The sequence below is a fragment of the Mangifera indica genome, unplaced genomic scaffold, assembly GCF_011075055.1.
Source record: "Mangifera indica cultivar Alphonso unplaced genomic scaffold, CATAS_Mindica_2.1 Un_0017, whole genome shotgun sequence".
In the NCBI taxonomy this organism is placed as follows: Eukaryota; Viridiplantae; Streptophyta; class Magnoliopsida; order Sapindales; family Anacardiaceae; genus Mangifera; species Mangifera indica.
The window spans coordinates 83,050-106,565 of record NW_025401109.1 but is presented as its reverse complement, the minus strand read 5'-3'; the positions used below and the strand labels follow the sequence as shown (position 1 = coordinate 106,565).

At 32.5% G+C, this 23,516-nt stretch overlaps 1 protein-coding gene, 1 non-coding gene and 1 pseudogene across 2 annotated transcripts; 1 reads left to right on the top strand and 2 right to left on the bottom strand.

Moving 5' to 3' along the window:
• Nucleotides 1-1,142: 1,142 nt before the first annotated feature.
• Nucleotides 1,143-1,249, top strand: LOC123205859. The gene has a single exon (XR_006499901.1). It is a non-coding gene; the product is annotated as a small nucleolar RNA R71 (small nucleolar RNA).
• Nucleotides 1,250-8,087: 6,838 nt separating this feature from the next.
• LOC123205849 lies at nucleotides 8,088-14,993 on the bottom strand (annotated as a pseudogene).
• A 5,286-nt stretch (nucleotides 14,994-20,279) lies between these two features.
• On the bottom strand, nucleotides 20,280-23,073 carry LOC123205857 (patellin-4-like). The gene is made up of 4 exons (XM_044622904.1): nucleotides 21,627-23,073; nucleotides 21,420-21,544; nucleotides 21,179-21,323; nucleotides 20,280-20,826 (listed from the first exon to the last, which is right to left on the bottom strand). The coding sequence occupies exons 1-4, from the start codon at nucleotides 22,980-22,982 to the stop codon at nucleotides 20,569-20,571; spliced, it is 1,884 nt and encodes a 627-aa protein (XP_044478839.1). The 5' UTR covers nucleotides 22,983-23,073; the 3' UTR covers nucleotides 20,280-20,568.
• Between the last annotated feature and the right edge of the window lie 443 nt (nucleotides 23,074-23,516).

Genomic DNA, 23,516 nt, shown 5'->3' with positions numbered 1-23,516 from the left:
TTGCATTTTTCAGGAAGATTTTTGCGAATTATGGCTGAAACATTTTCTCCTACCTTTATTTTTTCATACCTTTTGAGTTTTTGCTTTCTTTTCAATGTACAGAGCTCTTTCAAAAATTTAGCATAGCGAGGCACTTGTTTTATTGCATCAAACAGTGGGATATTGACTTCACACTCTCGAAAGGTCTCATATAAATCCGCATTACGTTCGTACTTCAGTTTTAAAGCTTCAGGAAAAGGAGGAACAAGTTTGTATTCACTGAAAGAAAGATATTTACCTGTCGCTACCTTTTCGGAAGAATTATTTTCTGCTGCCAATTTTTCTCTGTTTTCTACTGGCTGTGTTGGTGCAAGTTGTGCTTTAATTGGCATCTCCAGCTTCTTTCCACTCCTCAACATTATGGCACTAACATTCTTCTTTGGGTTCATCACAGTTTGCTTGAATTTTGTGCTTCCAGCCTACTAATTGCAGTAGCCATCTGACTCATTTGATTTTCTAGATTTTGAATGCTGGCTCTGGTTTCCTGCTGAAATTTCACAGTGTTAGTAGCCAAACTTTTAACAATATCTTCAAGAGATGTACCTGAATCAGAAATTTGAGTTAGTTGCTGCTGTCTAGGAATATAATGCTGTTGATATGACTGAAAATTATTCGAAGGCTGATTCGCATTTGCATTCCCATAACGAAAATTAGGATGATCTCTCCAACCGGAGTTGTAGGTATTCAAATAAGGATTATAATTATGATTTCGCTGTTGTTGTCCTAAAAATCCACCTACTGCATTAGCATGTTTAGAGCAGTCCTCCTGAAGTGTTGGGCATATATCAGTTGGATGTCCTCTTACCGAACAGATTCCACAAACTTTTGCTGCCTCTGTTTTTCCTACAGCCATTTGACGTACAAGAGTAGTTAGATCATCAAGTCGTCTTTCAAGAGAAGATACATTTACCTCATTGACATGTCGAGACGAATGGTCTAATCTATTCCCAAATTGTTGTGAATTTGACGCCATATTTGCAATTAAATTTCAGGCTGTTTTAGGTGTTTTGTCAGCCAATGCTCCACCACTCGCTGCATCAATCATATTTCTCTCATTTGATAGAAGTCTTTCGTAGAAATATTGAATAAGCAGCTGGTCACTAATTTGGTGATGTGGACAGCTCGCACAGAGTTTTTTAAAGCGCTCCCAATATTCGTATAAAGACTCTCCACTCTACTGCCTAATGCCACAGATTTCTTTCCTTATGCTGGCTGCTCTTGATGCTGGAAAAAATTTCTGCAGAAATAATCTTTTCATCTCATGCCAAGTAGTGATACTTCTAGCAGGTAGATAATACAACCAATCTTGCGCATCATCTTTCAAAGAAAACGGAAAAGCCCTCATCTTGATTTGTTCTTCGGTTACTCTATTCGGTTTCATTCCGGTGCACACCACATGAAATTCTTTCAAATGTTTATGAGGATCTTCACCTGCAGAGCCACGAAAAATAAGTAAAAGATGAATTAGTCCAGATTTTAATTCGAAGGTGGTATTAACATCTAAATTCGGAAAAGTAATGCAGTGTGGTTGTTGATTTAAATCTGGAGCAGCAAGCTCTCTTAAAGTCTGATTTTCAGCCATGTTCTCCTCTGTTTCGTAAGCAGATCTATGTGCTTGCAGTCTCCTTTTTGCTTCTTTTCTCAGCCCTTTTGTAGTCTTTTCAATTTCTGGATCAAACTGTAAACTAGCTTGTTTCAAAGATCGCGTAACAAACATACAAATTAAAAACTCCCCGGCAACGGCGCCAAAATTTGGTACGTGCTGTCGTTGACACCCAAATTAAATCCTAAATTCCTGCAACAAAAATGTAGTAAAGGAAAGTAGGGATCGTTCCCTCGAAGAGCTTTGATTAGTATGTCGTCACAAATAAATCGAAACAAATAAATAAAAAGGGGGTTTTGAAGTGAATGCAAATTATGAAAAACAATAAATAAAAATTCAATAAAATAATCTAAAAGGAATAAATCAATTTAACAAACCTTGGTTTTCGGTCACATCCACCATTGGAACTACGATTGATCATCGAAACCAAAAATATCAAATTAATTATTCAAATATTCGTTGTGGTATTAAATTTACCTGTCATTCCTTACGATTAGTTAACCAAAAACATGTATTCCAATTAACCCTTATTGATTAATAATTCGGATACGATCTCGAATTTAATTAAACAATAGCATTACGAATTAGAAAGACCAACGAAGCAAGACAATACAAACGTACGACGTTGCATTTAATCCAGTTGATTATTTTCCTAGGATTTAAAGTTTCTGACGCAGCAAACGATAAACCTAGTTGCCACTTCGATTAGATGGATTGAACAATTACGAATTCAGCACCTAAACTAGCAATAGATTATATTAATTGATAAACTAATTGCGCACCTTAGAAATCAACCAACACAATCATGAAAAATAATTCAGAAAGATAACCAATACTCAAATAATTAAAAGATGCATTAAAGAACAAAAATAAATCTCACAATCATTGTAGTTCCATGGTTTCAGATCCCTTCAACCAAGATAAATTATTCAGCCACTGTAGAGCATGTTTTTCTCTCTAATTCTCTAAGTACAATGGTTGATAATTCTCAAATAAAAATAAGAGTATATATATTATCTTCCTACTAAAAATCTGGAAATTGAAAGTGAATCTTAATCTCCTAATCCAATCAAGCAAAGTGATACATATCTTCCCAAAAAAAAAGGAAAAGATATGTATCTTTAATGTATATCCTTCCTCCAAAAATATCCTTCCTTATCTAGCTCAATTAATCCTCTTTTCCAGCTGGTGATTATCCCTTTCTTAGGAAGCAAATCTTAATATTTTATGGACTCTTGCAGCTGATCTAGGCGTTCAGATCTGTTTTCCGAATTCTGCTCTCATCTTTCACGTGCCCACGCCTAGTCTGCATTACAGAAATTCCAGATTAATAGATCTGCTCCAGTTTTTCATCTTTTTGGCCCAACTTATTCCAAAATTGCTCAAAGCTTCCTAAAAGCAAAAAGATAAGTAATTATATTAGATTAAATCAAATTTCCACACAACACAAGGGAATTATAAATCAAAATAGTAACAATTAATGGCCTTATCAGCTACCATTATAAAACCCTTTTTGATCTTCCATTTTCAATCACCAATAATGTTATAATAACCTTATATATCAAAAAGATAAGCAAATAACAAATTCAAATGCAAAATTGATACATGTGGCACATTTTTTAGGGTTAATGTGTAACCCAACTCAGTTTACACATGCACCTCGCCAACTCCCACTATATCTACATAACTAGTATTGCCTATCTTTACTTTGCCAATTTTTCCTGGCTTGTATGGTAACAAACTCTTGAGTCAACAATCTATTCAATATCAATGTACATCAGTTTCAATGACAAGATTGTACTATTTCTCAAAAGAAATTCCTGATAGTTCTTCATATTAATTAGACATAAATCTGTCTTTTTCTTATTCTTCTAACTTTTCTATTCTTTCTTGAATGCCTTATAGTTTCTCTTAATATACCCTTTCTCACCACAGTTATAGTGAGTGAATTTTCCTCTCAACTGTGATCTACCTTTGGATTTACCATGTCTATTAGGACTTTTCTTCTACCCTTGCTCTATGCAACAAGACCCTATGAAGTATCCATACTTATATCTTTGCATCCAATCTCCTCATTATGCATGTTATCTTTTACCATCTACAAAGTTGCTACACCAATTGGAAAAAGGTTACTAAGAGACACCACCAATGCCTCCTAATGATTTACTAAAGAACTCAAGAGAAGTAGAGCCTACAACTCATCATCTAGATAAATATTTATGTTTCTTAACTAATTCACCAAAACCTGAAAATCACTCAAGTGATCTACAATGGATTGCCTTTATCTAAACTTTAAGTTCATTAGTCTTCTAATCACAAAGGCTTGATTTTTAGCATTCTTCCTCTCATATGTATCTTCTAATTTCTTCTATAAAACCTATGCATTAACTTCTTGTTTAATATGTGCATAAACACTAAACTCTACCCGTTGCCTAATATTTCTTGTAGTCTTCCTATGTAGATTTACCCAATCATCTTCAGATATTTTAGCTAATATGTCAGATCATAATTTAACAAGATCAAATAAATTTTTACAGTAAACTAAGTTCCCCATTATAGAGTTTGAAATAAAATAATTAGCAACTAACAATTTAGCCATGAAACTTGAAGCTGAACCTTCCATCTTAAGTCACACAATTAATCACACATCCAATTAACCAAGGCTCTGATACCACTTGTTGGGACCACAAACCTTAAATTTAATTTTGTTAATTAATTAGGTAAATCAATCATAGGAAATATCATTTGCATGTAGGAAATAAAATAAATCAATCACAAACAAGAATATAGGATTTACATGAAAAAAACTTCCAGTATAGAGGGAAAAAATCATGGACCAAATTCTAAATAAAATTTATTATTAAGAAAAAGCCAATATAGTACATCTACGACATTGTTTATAAAAAAAAGCAAGAAAAACTTGGTTGTAGATGCTCTATCTTGATTATAAGGGCTTGACTTTAATTGTTTGACAAGAAGCCTGTCGCTTTCTAAGTTGTTGCAAAGTGTTGAAGACACTTGGACTACAGATCATAACCTTCAAAGCATTATTGTTACAAAGCAATAAGACCTTTTTACATATGCTAATTATTTGTGGCAAGAGAACAAGTTAAAAAATTAAGGGAGGCTTGTAGTGGGGAAGCACAATAATTTAAGACAAGAGCTCATTACTTTATTCCATGAATCCTCAATAGGTGGATGCTCTAGGTTAAGTATTACAGCCAAGAGGATGAGTGTTGTAGTGTATTGGAAAGGTCTCTAAAAGGATGTTCAGAACTTTGTCTGGAGTTACGAAACATCTTAGAGGTTCAAAGTAGAAAATGTGGCTATACCTGGTTTGCTACACCTCTACCTATCTCAACAAGTATGTTTACTGATATCACACTAGATTTTGTGGAAGGATTGCCAAGATCTCAAGGTAAGTGGTGGTCTTAGCGGTGGTGGATAGGCTGATGAAATATGGTCATTTTATGTGTTTGCAACATCCCTTCTCCATAGCAACGGTAGCCTAACTTTTATGGACAAGTCTACAAATTACATGACTTACCCAATACCATTACCAATGATAAAGGAACCATTTTTATCAACCAATTCTGGCAAAAGGTGTTTTAGACACAGAGATCAGGCTTACAACTTTCCATCACTTACCACCTACGAATAGATGGGTAGACAGAGGTCGTTAATAAATGTTTAAAGAATTATCTTTGTCGTATGGCTAAACACTTGCCTCACACTTGGTATTTGTGGCTACCATTGGCTGAATTATGGTATAACACATCATACCATTTGAGCATTTATATGTCTCCATTAAAGGTGTTGTATGGATATGCCCCTTTGTGCATGTGTCTTATTTTCTAAACGATGCTCGTGTTAAAGATACTAATGCCTTCCTCCGCTCTAGGTAAGACACTATTGTTGTGATGAAACGTCATCTAGCATGAGCACAAAACAGAATGAAGGTGCTGGCAGATAAAAAAAAAATTAAGTGACAATTTCATATTGGAGACTAGGTTTTTGTTAAGTTCCAACCATATCAGCAAACTTCATTACATTAAGGTAGGTCAAAACTCCAAGCTTGTTACTTTGGTCAATTCCATATTAAAGAAAGAATAGGTGTAATGGCCTATAAGCTTCAACTACTGTTAGACATTGAGATACATGATGTATTTCACATGTCTTTGTTTAAACTAGTACATGCTCCAATTCAAGCCTTCAACACCTTGCCTTAAATGATTCCACTCTCTGATCATATTCCTCAAGCTATACTAGATAGGCGTATGAAGAAGAGACATAATGTAGTTGTTGCACAAGTTCTTATTCAATGGCAAGGGTTTTCTTCAATGGTTGCAACTTGGGAATTCATCAACGAAATGAGGTGTCGATTTCCATAGCTCTCCCCTAAGGACAAGGTACTCGAGGAAGGAGGGATTTTTATGAATATGAACCAAAACATTCCATAGATGACATCGTTTGCAATATTCAAGAAAGAAGGAAGATTCTGCATTTTGTGTTAAAAGGGAAGTTGTCATTTTGCTTCTATTAATTAGTATTATATAAATAAGGAATATGTGTAGCTAACATGTAAGTTATGAAACAGTATAAAAATGCTATGTAACAATTTTCATAACAAAATGAGAATTATTACAATTCATCTCCTTCTCCATTTCTTCTGCATGACTTTCTTCTTCACTCTAAATTCCTATTTTGTTCTTCTCTATTAAGTGGCTTTCAGTTTATAGGTTGAATCACAATTTAAAATTAGTTATTGTTGAAATTTTGTAATCTCTACATTTGAATGTTAGTTGGCTTAAGAGCATGCAAAAAAGGTGTAACGGCAAATTACTAATTTTACTATCAATTAATTTTAAAAAAGCAATAACTTTTTATTAGACCCAAATATTTTAAACTTGACACTTTAACCCTTAAAAACTTTGTTGCATCCTATTCAATTCTTTAGGGGTGTAATAATCATTTTTGAAACTGTTAAAGGACAAAAATATTTCAAAAATTTTCAAAAGACCCTTGATTTTTTTTTTCAAATTTCCAATAACCCAAAAATCTCATAAAGACCGTCAATAAATTCAAAAATTAAGTTTACTCTTTTATATACATTTCTATGACTAAAACACCCCCAATAGGAAGAAAGAAAAAAAGGATAAGGGTGAAAGGAAAAGGAAAAAGAGGCTTCTTATATATTTTAGATATTCAAAATGTTACTTTCTAAATTTTTAAATTAGGGTTAGATTGGAATTGAGCTGCTTGGACTTAAAAGTCAATTTAGTTTGGTTTGACTCAATTCAAATTTATTTAGTTTAAATTCAAACCAAGTTTGTATTAGAAGGGTCAGCTTGTGAAACCAAGTATAACTCAAGCTAAAAAGAGTTTGACTCAGATTGATTTGTGAGTTGAATAGATGACTCGGTTTGATTCGAACTTAACTAATAACTCAATTCAAATTATGTTAAGTAATTGTTAAAATAATGTCATTTTATCAATAAGTCATAAATTTAAATTATAAATTTGAGTCATAAATCTGAGCAATAGATTCAAACTATAGATTTCAGTCAACGAATAATTGAAGTTGAATCGAATCATTTTTATTAAAATCAAACTCGAACCACCCTTAATATTGGTTTGACGAACTTAAGTCAATCTTAACCAAGCTATTTTTGCTTGAGCTAAACTTGAACAAAAGCGTTTTTGAGCTCCTCATACTGTTTCACTAACAAAGAAATAGTAAAGATAAATAAAATAGTAATTTTATTTTTTAATATTATTGTTTCACTAACAAAGTCTAATTTTGGGTTAAAAGGTATTTTGATTTTGACAAGAAAATGTTATTTGCATCAATTAGAGAATGGAAAAATGTTTTAAGGCTAAACCTGGAATTCACTTTTGTCAGTATTATTAAATATTTGTCATACGTAGAAGGGGAAAGCAACACTAGTGTGCCAGCATAATTGGAGTCTCGTGTTCCAAATTTCTATTCACATTATCAGATTGGTTTGGAATCTAGGGAAACAACAAAGGACATTATCTGAGGCTGCTGCGGATGTGAAAACTAATGTTTCATGTTTTTGACCATTCAAATGCAATCTTTAACTAAATTCAAATGTTATTCTTATTAATGTTTGGTGACACATATTGTTATTAATAATTGGAAACTCATATAATCAAAAAAAAAATCTAATTTAATAAAGAATTTTGTTATTTATTTATAAGATTTCAACAAAAAGATACAAGAATCAATGTTTGTTTAATTTTATAACTATTAAATCATCACAATAATTTCCTATATATCTAATATTAAATATCTAATCAGATATATAGATAATATTTTAATATATAATTAAATATATCATTTAATTATATAATTAAATATTTAAATATGAATATATATAGTTTTATTGATATTGATATTTTACGTTGGATAATTAATATGAAACTAACATGGAAGATCTGGAATACTTTGCTCATTCCTAAAGAAATTATCAGGATCAACCTTAGTCTTGATCTTCACCAACCTTTCAAAATTTCCATTGAAATATTTGATTCCATAAACTCTTCCTTCCGGGTAGCTCCCATTCCATTGTGATTGATCCCCAAATCAATATCTCTATAGTTCAGAAACGCCTGCCTCGGACTTTTGGACACAAATGGAGTCATGTGATTATAAAGTTCCACAATCAACCGCAAAAAAAAGTTTGCCGCCTCAGTCCCCGATTGATTCCAGTTAGCTATGTACTGAATCTTCCATGAGTTTCCAGCTCTATGTGGAAATGGCGTCGCCTTCGCTTCAATCTCCTCCATTCGACCACCGTAAGGATTGAATATCAGCACTGGTGTCTCTAGTTGAATCATTTTATTCCATATTCTGTCCAGGCCGTCTTTAGGAATCGGCTTCCTCACATAATCCGACTTTCTCTTCAGGAAGCTCAGTGCCGGCGAACGATTTAGTAAAACATTTGTCGAAGTTCCGGACGGAAAACCTCCCCAAAAAACAACCGATTCAAGCCAGCTCGATTCAATGCAGTCGGACTGAGTTAATCCTAGTTGAGGAAAGCTGTCGTTTATGATTGAAAGAAGTTTCTCAGAGCCGCCGAGATAAATCCAGAAGTTTCCCCTCACAGTTTTATTAACCACGTCTAATGTGAGTCGGACGAAGAGCTCTTCAGGAAGTTTGAACGCAACATGTTGCCATTGATCCACAATCTCAGTTAGATTGTGTGATTCTAGAGTTCTTCTAATAAGAAACCAAGTCACTGTTTCCGGAACTGGAACGAGAATGATTTTATCAGCAATAATGACTCCGAAACTGGCTCCTCCTCCTCCTCTGATAGCCCAAATCAAATCTTCGCCCATGGATTTTCTATCCAGAAGCCTCCCATTAGCATCAACAAGCCTTGCACCGACGATATTATCGACAGTGAGCCCGTATTTTCTCATCATATTGCCATATCCTCCGCCGCTAAAGTGTCCACCAATACCAACAGTGGGACAAATCCCGGCCGGGAAGCCATGAGTTTTACTTTTCTCCGCAATTTTATAATAAACTTCACCAAGAATCGCCCCCGCCTGAACCCAGGCACTGTTGTTTTCAATGTCAACATCAACGGCGCGAAGATTAAACATGTCAAGGACAAAGAAAGGGACTTGGGAGATATAAGATAAGCCCTCATAGTCATGGCCGCCGCTTCTGATTTTCATCAGAAGGCCATGCTTCCGGGCACAAATGACTGCAACCTGGACGTGGGATTCATGCAATGCAGTGATAATAAGGAAAGGTTTGAGAGTTGAAGTTGAGTTGAAACGGAGATTCCGGATGTGGGATTGCAATACGGAGGAAAATTAGGCGTTTTGTGAGGTGAAAATTGCGGGGAAGATTGGATGGGAAGGCTGAGAATGGTTGAGAAGACAATGGAAGAAATTTTCATGGACGGAATCTGAAGTTGCTTGGCATCGCCATGAAAAAAATGAAACAGAATGAAAATTAAGAAAAGAATAAAAGTTTTGGAGTATTTATGAAATTTTCCATTCCAGAACTGTGCATGTGTTTTGTGATCCTGGGTCCTTGCTATTGAATTTATTGGCGGGCTTCGTCTCGGTAATCTAACTTTTATTCGGTTATTATCTATTATTAATGTACTAATTAATTTACGAGATAATTTATCACCTTAGTTTTTAGGAGAGAAGTCTTTTTTAATTTTTTAAGACAAAATATCTTAATTTTTAAAGTAATATAAAAAAGTTATTTTATATATAATAATTTTTAAAATATATAAAATAAAATAAAATTTAAGTATTATTTTATTATAATAAAAAATAATAATTATTTATATTTATTAATTCTTTCCACATTTAAAAATAATTTTATATCTTTAGATAGTTTACCTTTATAATAATCTTTTTATTTTTTTATAAAAGATTACTTGAACCAACTACATGTTAGAGTCATGAATAATGTTATATGTTTTAATTTTGTGTATTTATGACAATCTTTCCAATGATATGTTATCAAATAATATTCTTAATTTCAAATCACTTAATTATATAAAACATATTATCATATTTAATTAAATATTAAAAATTAGATATATATTATTTTATTACAGAGTTAATTGATGGCGCACTTTAATAATAAGGTTGTTATTGAAAAGATAATGGGGAGACGAAGCTAATCATCTCCCCCCAATTTGACCTAGAAAGTTAAATTAATATATGTCTACATAGAGTCATATTTTATTAGTCTTTGACATGATACAACATATAATAATAGTATTGGATTCAATATAAGCTGTTAAATGAGTTTAAGCTTAGGATTACAGTTATTTTTATACAAAAATCGAGTTTGAATTAATTCAATAATTTAAATTTGAATTGATTTAAATTGAATCAAATATTAAATCATTTTCAAATCGAATTCGAGTTTTAATTCACCAATCTTAAGCTAAACCTGAACTTATTCTTTTGAATTTAAACAATTTTCAAATTAGAGTGTATTCAAATTCAGTTTAAATCAAATTCAATCTAATATAATAGTCATAATATTATTAGTGAAAGCTACACGATGGTCAATGTTTATGCTAATAATCTTATTCTATCATTTTAATGTAATGTTAAAATATTCTAATAATACAGTATGAATGTTTACACAAATAGTCTTTTTATATCATTTTAATATAATGTTAAAATATGCTAATAATTCGATAACATGCATAAACGTGAATGTTTGTGCAAATAGTCTTTTTGTATCCTTTAATGTAATGTTAAAATATGCTAATAATACAATAACAAGTATACCATTGTTAAATTCTATTTTTTATTCAATTCAACATCTAAATTTGTAAAACTTGTTCAATATCATTATTTCAATAAGGGAAAAAGACAATTTTCCACCCAAACTTAAGATCTAGATGACGAACATCATTTAGAAAATAGATGACGCTCCATCGATCGTCAGTGGGCAAAGGAATGAGTAAAGAAAAAACTTAGGGATTAGGGTTGGAGGGAAGGGGGGAAGAGAATCACTTTTTAAAGTTTAGATATGAGATTTAAATATCAATTTTAAAACCTGAGAGAGAAACAAAATAAAATTACGTATTTTTTAATATTATTATTAAATAACGATTTTAATCTTATATATAACAAAAAATTTAACAAAATTTTAAAATAGATAGATGTTTAGATTTTTCATCTACTACAGATGTATTATTGAAATTGAGGTAAAACTTATATGGGAAATAGTCCTTTACCCTTTCAATAATTACAATTATCATTCATGTTTTTAAAAATTAAAAATTTAATTTAATATGTGATTTCACTGTATCAAAAAAAAAAAAAGATATTCCAACCATCTTATATACAAGAAATACTTTTATAAGATGTCTCTTTAATATAAATTTTAATTATTAATAAATCTTTGATTTTAGTAATTTTATAAAAATACCCATAATCAATTTATCTTCCAATATTATTTAATTTATCAATATATCCTCCAATAATTATAATTATAATTATAATTATAATTTATTATTTTTTTCTAAAAAATAATTTTTCTTATTTTATTTCTTTTCCACCAGTCATATGCAATTCTTCACCATCAATTGTTACTCGTCCTTGTTATCTTCACTAATAACACCACCATCATTCATCCTCTTCTTCTCTCGTCATCAATTGTCGATCATTTTCTATCCTCTTTTGTCATTTTCACCAACAACACCATTATCAACTATCTTTTTTCTGTGCTAATCTTCAGCATTAGCACCAAATGGAATGAGTGAGAGAAAAAAAAGGAAGAAAAGGTAATAAAAATTGAGTGAGAGAAAGAAAAGAAAAAGAGAAATCGACATTTATTGAAAATTATGTGTGAGAAAAAAAGAGAAAATATATATTGATATTTATTGAAAAAAATAAATTAGAGAAATAAAAAAGATAGTAACAAGAAAGTAAGTGGGAGAATAAAATGAAGAAAAAAACTTGACATTTATTGAAAATAATTTTGTAGGAGAGAAGACCAAGCTAGAAACATTAATGTAAAAATAAAAAAATATTTTTTTAGTCGGAGAGAATAATAAATCAGCAAATATATATATATATATATATATATAAGAGAATAAATTTGCTAGCAATGTAGATATGATGTACCATGTTTTTAATGTATTTATACAAATTAATTGTATTAACATATTCACACAATGTAATATAGCAGCATTTGCTTTGGTCATTTTATAATAAGAAAAAAATAAATAATTATATTACTTAATCATAAATTATAATCTTAATTTATATAATAAATTAATAAAATTTATTGGTTGGTATATTTTTATTATATTTAAACTTGTTATTGAGAAATAAATTCGATTATTGCTTGGGTAATGACTTGTTGAGAAATAAACTTGTTATTGATAATATAATCTTGATCTAGGTTTTGATTTGACTCTCATCTCATATTAAGGGATGTGCATGAATAATATTTATACTCCATTCTAACCCTCTTTAATCACAATATAACGCTCACACAACTAAACAAAACAACAGTCTATTACACAAATAAACCCTAGGATAGAAAAACTTTAAATATATATTCATAACATCTCCCTTATCAATGCAAACACAAATAAATCTTTACACAAAGAGAAATATCCCCTGTAGACTTAATAAGACTCTAGACACCAATTTTGAGCAAGTCTAAGGCTGACTTAAACTTACTCACAGAAACAATCTTGGTAATAATATCAACTGGATTATTTCAGTTGATATCTTCTCCACTTTAATTTGTCTATTAGCCAAAACATCCCTTAGGAAATGTAGCCTCACATTAATGTGATTTGCTCTCTCATAATAAACACTAATTCAACTCCGGTAATTTCTCTGCTTCAATTTTAACACATGACCTACCATTAGGTGTAAACACATCTTTATAAAATTTTAGTTCATTAAAAACAATATCTCTGCTAGTAACACACTTATGTTTATCTAACAACCAGACCTTATACCCTTTTACACCAATAGGATATCCTAGAAAAATGGCTCTAAGTGCTCTAGGATTTAACCTCCCTTGACCTGTGAGAAATAATCTAGACAACCAAAAGGTGTGAAGTGATTTAGCTGTAGAGGTCTTTTTGACCATAATTCCTTAGGTTTCTCAAAATTCAAGGTAGTACAAGGTGATTTATTAATAAGATAGGAGACAGTGGTAACAACCTCTACCCAAAATCTCTTGATGAGGCAAGAATAAGCAAATATACATCTTACATTATTCAAAATAGTTTTATTCATTATCTTAGCAAATCAAATTTGCTAAGGAATATCAATACAGGTTCCTTGACTTAAAATTTCAGCCTTTTTACATAAATCAAAAAATTAATTATTATAAAATTTTACACCATTATCAATCCTTAATACTTTAATTCTTTTATTAGTTTGATTTTCAACTAATAATTTCAATTCTTTAAAACATTCAAAAGTCTGATCTTTATGTTTTAAAAAATATAACCATACCTTCTTAGAATAAAGCAACGAAGGTAAGAAAGTAATGAGAGTTTGAGAGAGAATTTGGTCCCTGAAGATCAAAGTGTATATAAATCAATACAGCCTTTGATCTATAGGTTGCAGTTGAAAATCTTAACCTGCACACTCTACCTAGGATACAATTTTCACAAAAATCCAAACTAGTAATGTTATTAGAGTTTATCAATTTTTGTTTGCATAATTCTAATAAACTTGCCATGCTATTGTGTCCTAATAAACAGTGTTCATTAATATTATCAACAGTGTTCAAACTAGTATATACAACCCATGGACTAGTTTACCCTTCATTACAACTAAAGAGCCTCTTAAAACTTTAAGGACACCATTTTCTGATTTAAAAATAACCCTAAAGAAATTAAATTTCTTATAAACTTAGGTATCAACTTGACATTATCTAATACTTCAACAGAGCCATCTAACATTTTAAATTTTATGCTGCCTAATTCTATCACATCATATAATTCATCATTACCCATTAAAGACTTTTCCACCACTATTAATATGTTTAATATTAACAAACAAGTCTAATCTAAGTGTCATGTGAAATATGCAACCTGAATCCATTACCCATTTATTTTTAGAAACTCTCTCAGTTAACAATAACATCTCTGCATTATCATAACCATCCAAAATATTAGCAATTTTAAGGTTATCATTTGTTTTTAGTGTGTTCTTTCTTTCTTTCAAAACAATTTCCTTTAAAATGACCATATTTATGACAATGGCAACAAGTTCTTTTAGTTTTAGACTTAGACCTAGATGATTTGTTATTTTTTGATTAATTTCTTTTCTCAGTTTTGCCTCTAACTTGGATACTCACATTAACAAATTTTCTTTCAAATTTTATCTCTAAATCCTTTGATCTTAAAGAACCTAAAACATCCTCTATTGACAATGACTCTCTGTCATACTTAATAACAGCTTTCACATCCTTAATGAATCAAGTAAAGAATTCAAGATTATTATAGCTCGATTTTCATTAAAAATATTTTCTTCAATGTTGGCTAAGCTAGCAGTACTATTTTGAAATTGTTAGATCCATGTTAAATCCAAACAGTTGTTCTTTAAAGTAAATTTTATTTGTCAAGGATCTAGTCATATATAGGGACTCCAATTTTAATCAAACCTTAGCAGCAGTATTTTCCTCATCTATTTGTCTAAACACATTATCTAACAAATACAAAATTAAGAGACTATAGGTAGTTTCCAATACTTCAGCCTTGTTAAAGGTAGATATCTCTTTAGAAAGGGCTTCTTTTCCACTGAGAGCTCTAGCACACTTGTAGTGGACCAAGATAGCATGCAACTTCTTTCTCCACATGTTAAAGTCTCCCTTTCCATCAAAGCATTCAATGTCTATTGTTGTTTGACCAATTCTTGGTCTTATTTACATATTTTCCTTTCTTTCTGCATAACAAGAAACGCTGAGAAGAAAGGAAAGGCCACAAGAAACAAGCAAACACAAATCCAAAAAGCATAAAAATAATCAACAACAAAAAAAGGACCTAATAATTAGAAATAGCTCCGATACCACTTGTTGGTTTTAGATTTATGATTCTTTTTCACCAATTATTAAACAAATTTGCAAGTTATCAAGAAAGCAGAAAAGAATAAGAGTGATTCACTTGGTTCGAGTAGTCAATCCACTAAAACAAATATGAAATATTATATGTTATAATACAATCAAAAACTCGATGTTACCATAATTGCCTCAAAATAGAGCTAACTGAAGACTCAAGTTCTAAACCTTACCAAGATAGACAACTAATCAAAGAAAGCATTGAGTTTTCTTCTATGTACCAAAACGCTAGCAGAGCATATGAGAGAGCACACAAAAACAGAAGCGAAAAAGACTCTTTACAAGGTTTATATACCTTGGTTAAACTCTCTACAAAATTACAACTCTATCCCTACGCTTAATTACTAAATAATCGCTGCTTTGCTAATTACAATCATATCCTTAATGAAAAAAGTTTAAGACAAATATGTATAAGAAGAACAATGTACTACCTTTTTATCTATTATTTGCACGGCCTTCGAATCATTGAGATCAATGGCAAGATGTATGGAATATGCAACAGAACCTTGATACGAGGTGTATATACGGGTTTTGAAATGAGTCATACTACCTCAAAGGGAATTTTTTATACAGGGGTAATTTTTTCCATCCTTAATTGATTGACTATAAAGGTTAACCCTTACCTTGTATATACTATAACCCTTTAAATATAATTATTTTAATTAATTTCTATATATATATAACACCACTTTATTAATAAAATTAAAAACAACATTGAAGATGGGCTTTTGGGGAAAGAAGATTAAATAAGGGATTTTCATCTGGGGTTGGTTTCTTCGACTCTTCCTTGTTGCAAGCAAGAAGGGCGGATTTTGTAAAACACGAACAAAGATATTACAATAAAATAAAGATATAGACAAGAGAAAAAGAGAAAAAAATCTAGGTATAGCTGAGAAGGTAGAATTATTGTGTTTTATCAGTAAAATATCTCGATATATATTTTTTTTAATAAAAGTATATTTATAATGTATCCATTTGGAGTGTACAGGTATACACTATAGTTTTAAGAACTAGACCAAATTATGAATTGTTTTGAGGTCTGATTCTGATCAAACCAGTCAAGCAGTTTTGATCGGCTGATCCAACTAGATTTTCAGTTTTGTACAAAATTATGTCATCATCAACATATATTACAACACAAAAAATTATGTAGTTATCAACAATATACATACCAATAGAAAACATGCAAAAAAGGGACCAAACTGAACCGTACATACATAAAATAAATTACATAGCAACATATATAACAAATCTATAATATATAATATAAGTCCACTTACCTGTAAACCGTTATTATAAGTGAATTTTGTCGGATAAAATAATAAAATATATAATTTATACAGAAATAAAAAAATCTAATTTTTACTACATTAAAGGAAAAACTAAATCCTATGCCTCTTTTAATCATTGTACCAAATACTTTTATTCGAAGCTAAAGAAACTGTCATTGCATATACGAAACTACAAATATTCAATGCACTGTCATTGCGTCTTCAGCCAATGTCATCCTTCAGCAGATTGAATATGATAATGATGATGATCGGAGTGGTGATGGGATGGCAGTAGTTTCACGATCTATCAAACCAGCAGAAGTCATCGCCGGTATCGACGTCACAGAGAAGCAAATCTGCAGGAAGAGTTGGAATTGAAGAACACAACTTAGAGAAGAAGTACACTATGGACGAAGCTTTAAACGTCGGCAACATGAACGAGAAGAACAGTCCACCGTCAGCAATGTGCGTAAGAAGAACGGCTAAACATTGTTGGAAGTCGGCCAAACGTCGTTGTCGTCGTCAAAGGCAGCAATGCAGAAGAAAGGGCTGCAGGAGAAGACTCCTATTTTTTAGGTCTGCTGCTGTTGCTAGGGCTGGATTCGAGCCGAGCCAGCTCGAGCTCGAGCTCAGCTCGGCTCGGTTCGAGCCCGAAACGAGCCGGGCTCTGCTCGGCTCGATCGAGCTCGAGCTGGCTCGGGTTAGCTCGGTAATTTTTTTTTTAAAATTTTTTATACAAAACGACGTCGTTTTGATTTATATATATATATACAAAACGGTGCCGTTTTGATATGAAAAATGAGCCGAGCCGAGCCGAACTCGAGCCGACCATAAAAAAACCGAGCCGAGCCCGAGCTCGGCTCGGCTCGAATCCAGCCCTAGCTATTGCTTTTAATCATTTTTGAATTTATATATTTAAAATTTTTATGGATCGGATCACACTGATCTGGATTGGACAGCAAACGGGAAGCCAACTGCCGGTCCAATCATGGTCCAGTCTGAAAACTTGCAAAAAATAGTTTTTTTTTTGCCAGCAGAACTCGTTCACAATACCGGTTCATGACCCGATTGGTCCAGCCGGTAGGTCTAGTCTGATTTTGTAAATATTAGTATCCACTTATATATATCATTAAGTATTGGTGATTTTCTATAAAAATAAAATAATACTCAATTATATAATTATATATATCAAATACATATTCATTTGTGTATGTATATGTGTGAAGAGTTTATGTTGCCCCATAAACATTAAATTAAAATTTACCACTGACCCCTTGAGGTTTGATGGAATAATAAAATCCCATTTATTGCGATATGTATAATAAATTTGGGCACTAGCACTACGGTTTATTGAAATGGTTGGATTCGATCAAAGCTATATGAGTTTAAATTGAAGTTTGGTTTGAATGAGTTAAGTATGAGTCAAAATTGAGTTAGTTTTCACAAAATAAGTCAAGTTTGAATTGATTCAAATATTAAAGCTTAAGCAAGCTCAAATCAAAACAAAGTACATTTATTTACAAGCCAAGTTTGAGTTTCAATTTATTGATCTCGAACGAACTCTTTTGAATTAAAGTCAATTTTGAACTAAATCTTATTCTAATTTGCCTAAATCAAATCCAGTCATATTTATAAATAGGCCAAAAGACTATTTCAGCCCCAAGTTTTAGTGCATTCTTAAAGCTAAACTCACAGAGTTTGAAAAACCTGAAGTCTCACGCATAGGTTAACTTTTGTTAAAAAAGTAAGGATAAAATTGTCATTTTTTAAGTTTTCCCCCTGCAGTTTTAAAAACTAACAAATTTACCCTTGCCTAAAGTTTTCTAACTTTCAAAAGTATCACTCCCCCCCCCCCCCCCCCCACAAAACCTAGGGTTTATTTTCTAGAGGCTCTCCGACCACCATCTTCGGCCATCGGAGAAAGAGCTTCAACCCACCATCTCACTAGCCACCTCTAAAGCTTCCAAATGGTACACCGAAGACTCATCTTTCTCGATTCCAAAAGAATCGATGTAGACCTATCTTCATCGATTCTTCTGAAATCAACGAAGTCTTCGTCGATTCTAGATGAATCGATAGAGACAACGGTCTTCGTCGATTTCAAAAGAATCGACATAGGTGCTCATCTTCGTCGATTCGTCTAGAATCAATGAAGATTTCATCGACTCAAACGAATCGACGGGTCTTCATTGCCTCTTCTTCTATTGGAGAGTGAAGATCTGGTGGCCGATGAGTAGTGGGTTAAAGTATTGTCGTGGGTTGCCAGAGATGGTAGTCAGACAATGTCTGGAAAATAAGCCCTAGGTTTTGGGGGGGGGGGGGGGGGGGAGAGAATATTACTTTTGAAAGTTAGAAAACTTTGGGTAGAGATGAAGTTGTTAGTTTTTAAAACTGTAGGGGGAACATTTAATGAATTTTATATTTTTTTTAATAAGTTAATGAAATAACAATTTTATCTTTACTTTTTTAACGGATGTTAACTCATGGGTGGGACTTCAACAATACACTAAAACTTTGGGGTGAAATAGTCATTCGGCCTTATATATCTGGTCAAACTTAGGAACTTTAATTTATCCCCATGTCATAATTGAAATTCTATAACATTTTTCGATATGAACTTTAACAATATAGAAGGTTCCATGAAATAAATTTGACAAATTAGTGGAAGACAATAATATTTTAAGTATACTATCACATAATATAAAAGTGCATGCACCCAATTTTTATTATCTAATTGAGTATTTAGATAAAGTATTATCATGTAATTATGTATAATTTTATTTTTAAATCAAAATTAAAATGATATAATCATATGATGGCGTATCATCTAAATACCAAGTTAATTTGGTATTTAAAATTGTATGTATATATTTTTATTGAATAAAAAAATAGGCCAAAGGATTTATTCCTACCCAAAGTTTACACTTTTCCTAAGTTTCCACATATTATTTTTCAAAAACTCAAATACTCACCCATAAATTGTCAAAGTTAACTAAATTCGCTAGTTTTAAAATTTTATCTCATTTTCTCCCCTAAACTCTAAAAACTAACAATTTTTCCTCAGGCTAAAGTTTTGAAAAATTATATTTCCCTCCAGGATTTCAATTTTTCAATGAGTTTTTTCGGTGAATGACCACCTTCTCTAGCGCTCTTCCAACAAAGTCTTTCCCTCTCCAATGTCGTCTCTCTTTCCCATCCATCTCCTAGCACATCACTCATGTATGGACGAACGATTCATCTAGAGACGAATTGTCCTCGATGGCTTTGTCGTGCACAAAGACAAAAAGTCATTTTGTCTTCATGCATAACAACTTTGATTTGTCAACAAGAAGAAAGATCTATTAACAGCTTTGTCATGCACGTACATGACAGCTTCAACGTCTTTGTCCTAAATCGGCTCTTCGTCTAGTGGAGAGAGACACAAAGCCACACCTAAGGGATTTTGATCGGAGAGAAAGCACATCAGAAGGGAGAGTCTGGTGGGCTGAAGGTAGTCAGAAGCTGTTTCGATGGTTGAAAAATGTTTGGTTTTGAAAAATAATCCCTACGAGAGAACATGAGATAAATTTTTAATTTATTTTTAATATTATTGATAAAATAATAATTTTACCTTTAAAACTAATTGACTTAATAATTCATAAGTGGGTATTTGAGTTTTTAAAAGATAATGAGTAAAAACTTAGAAAAAGAGTAAAGTTTGGGTGGGAATAAGTCCTTTGGTCTATTAAAATAATATTGGAGCAAAGACATGAAGATATCAAAACACATAAGCATATATAATTTATAATCACATATTTTCACATAACAAAAAATGCCCACATGAAATAAAAAAGAATGAATCTCAGTTTCCTTCCCCCACTCCCCTTTTCGAAAAATAATGCTCTTGTATTTTTAGCTCTATAATTTTTCTGTCTTCTCCCAAATGAACCTAAGCTTTTGCTATGCAATTAAAGTTGAAACAAATTAGAAAATAAATACATGACGACGATGATGATATATATATATATAGTTAATTATAGTAACATAGATATGAGAATTGAGCAAGTTCAAAGGCAGGAGCTCTTGTTGGTCTTGTATCGATAGAAAAGCCTCTTCTTCTTGCTTGAAGGATTCTCAACTGTCAGCATAACTTTTCCAGGTTCATTGTTCCTGAAAGTATTACGAATTGGAGCTTCCTGTGTGCTTATCTTCTTCCCCTTCTGAACAATAATGGTGTAGGAGCCTTCATCACTTGGCACAAATTCCTCCCTGTAGTTCACTTCCCATCCAATCACACACACGTCCCAAGTTATCGTAGTTCCAATCTGTCATCGTTATCAACCAATCATTAATGACCATATTAAGAATAAACAGTACTATGTGTGTTCAATTTTTAGTATCCAATTGAATACTTAGATATTATATAATTATATGATTAAGTATTATTTTATCTTTGATTTAGAATTAATTAATTATATTAAAATATATAATCTAAATATCTAATTAAATACTTAATCCACATAATTTGATGGATAAATTAATGGGCCAAATCTTAGAATATTTATGTACATACAACTAATCAAAATGATAAGTTAAACCAAATTATAGATTTTTTTTTTTCCTTGTATGGAGGCAAGTGCCCCACTCACTTGTATTATGAAAACAAAATCAAGGTACCTCATCAGCTGTAATCTCAATGGATTCAGTTGATCCTGGTTTGACAGTAATTTCAGAGATTTTAGACTCTTCATTAGCGAATTCAAAGTCATCTTCTCTCTTGAATCCACCATACTGAACAGGCAACTCTTCGGGTGAAATGTACCTGCAATTAAAAATACCAAAGCTCATTTCTTCAGGATTTTATCTTCCATTGAATGTAATGCAACATCGAAAAAATTGCAGAAAAAACAATACTTACTTCAGAAGGGTTTCAGTGACCTTTGCAGGGCGAGAAACAACAAACTTGCTCTTGGTTCTTTGAGTCAAAAATGGTGATAAGACAGCATTGAGAGCATAGTACCAGAATGGCGCATTAATGAACAACTGCAAGATCCCACAGCTTTATAATTTAGAAACGGCTTTCTGATTTTGGGTTCGGTATAGAGGAAATTGATATCTAACTTACATTTTTTGTGACGAATTCAGGATAATTGTCTTGCAAAATGCCGACCGTCTGCTTCAATGCAATTCTGAGCTCCTTCTTGGCCGGTCCAGGGGAGTTTTTCAGATCATTTATTTGAAGCAAAGAAGAAATCCCACCAGGCTTCAAATCAAGTTTCTGAATTCCCTTCTCCATCAACCTCAGTCTCCATCTCAGGAATTCATTGCGCTTCTCCTCGGTTGCCAGAGTCTTCTGATAAAGCTCCTCGTCGTTGAACACCCCGTAAATGTTATAGCAAATGGGGTGGCCCTCGCGGTCCACGCCATTCATGTAAGCAGCTGATCCCAAATGCGCCCCAACATCCTCCTCCATAATGGAATCAATGTTGTTCTCCTTCCGCCATTGGAGTGACTTCTTCAGCATCTCAAATGCATCGTTCACCTTGAAGTCTCTCGCCCTCAAAAACTTCAATAAAACCACATCAAGCTCCTCTGCGCCTTTGCTCGGCAAAAGAGGAACTCCCCATAGGCTTATGTCTTTATCAACACATTTCTCTTCTACCGTCTTCTCCTCTTCAGCTTCAGGATCTTCCTCTTCAACCTTCTTTTCCTCTTCAGCTTCAGGTTTTTTCTCTTGAACCTTCTTCTCCTCTGCGGCTTCAGGTTTTGTCTCTACAACCTTCTTCTCCTCGTCAGCTTCAGCCTTTTGCTCTACAGCCTTCTTCTCCTCTTCAGCTTCAGGTTTTTTCTCTTCAACCTTCTTTTCCTCTCCAGCTTCAGGTTTTGTCTCTACAACCTTCTTCTCCTCTTCAGCTCCAGGTTTTTTCTCTTCAACCTTCTTCTCCTCTTCAGCTCCAGGTTTTTTCTCTTCTTCTTTTTCTTTAGTTTCTTGTTTTGTTTCTTTTATTAATTCAACAACCTCTTTCTCCTTCTCCTTTTTCTGAAGATTATCAATCTTTTTCACCTCCTCCTTCTTGAAAATATTGTCTCCAAGAATGGCTTCTTCAAGCTTTTTCTTCAGCTCAACCAATGCCTTTCTCTCAAATTCCTTGAGATCAGAAGTAAAATTACTCTCCTCCCTATAAGAAGCGGACTTTTCCATAACTTTAGGCTCTTCTTTACCTTGTTCTTCAACCTTAACGTCTCCATTATCACCCACCTGGGTTTCCTTCTCTTCAACCTTAACCTCAGCTCCTCCATTATCACCCACCTGGATCTCCTTCCCTTCAACCTTAACCTCAACTCCTCCATTGTCACGCTCCTGGCTCTCCTTCTCATCAACCTTAACCTCAACTCCTGCATTATCACCCATCTGGCTGTCCTTCTCTTCAACCTTAATAACCTCCTTCTCTTCAACCTTAATCTCACCCTCAACAGTCATTTTTACGCAATCAAAACCAACTCAAAATGAAAAATACAGAAGAATCAAACCCCTCACTCTTTTAACCCTCCAAAATCGGAACTTTTTCTCTTCCCTTGTTTGTTAATATGTGGAATACGACGCATTCCAATGTATTATATATTTTCAAAGTTTCCAAAATTGCGGTCCTCCAATAATAACCTAGATGGAGCCGACCAGCCAGCAAAGTTTAGGCAGAATTGGACCCACAAAAAATTGTCTAATCTGGGCTCTAGAATTGGTGGCCTGTCGATGATTGATGATTCACAGCTAGATTTTTGCTTCAAATTGGATGGAGCACCTTCATGGAACATATTGTTATACTATTTTAAGCATCCATCAATTATGAAATTAAAACGAAACTTTCTATTAAATTACTGGTTCATTTTTTAGCTTAGTAACTACCCAACATATCAATGACAAATGTTAGATAGTAGACACGAGTATAATATTGGTGTAATTGATGTAATATCATATGATATTTTTAAATTTCATTTCATAATGATTTTATGTGTA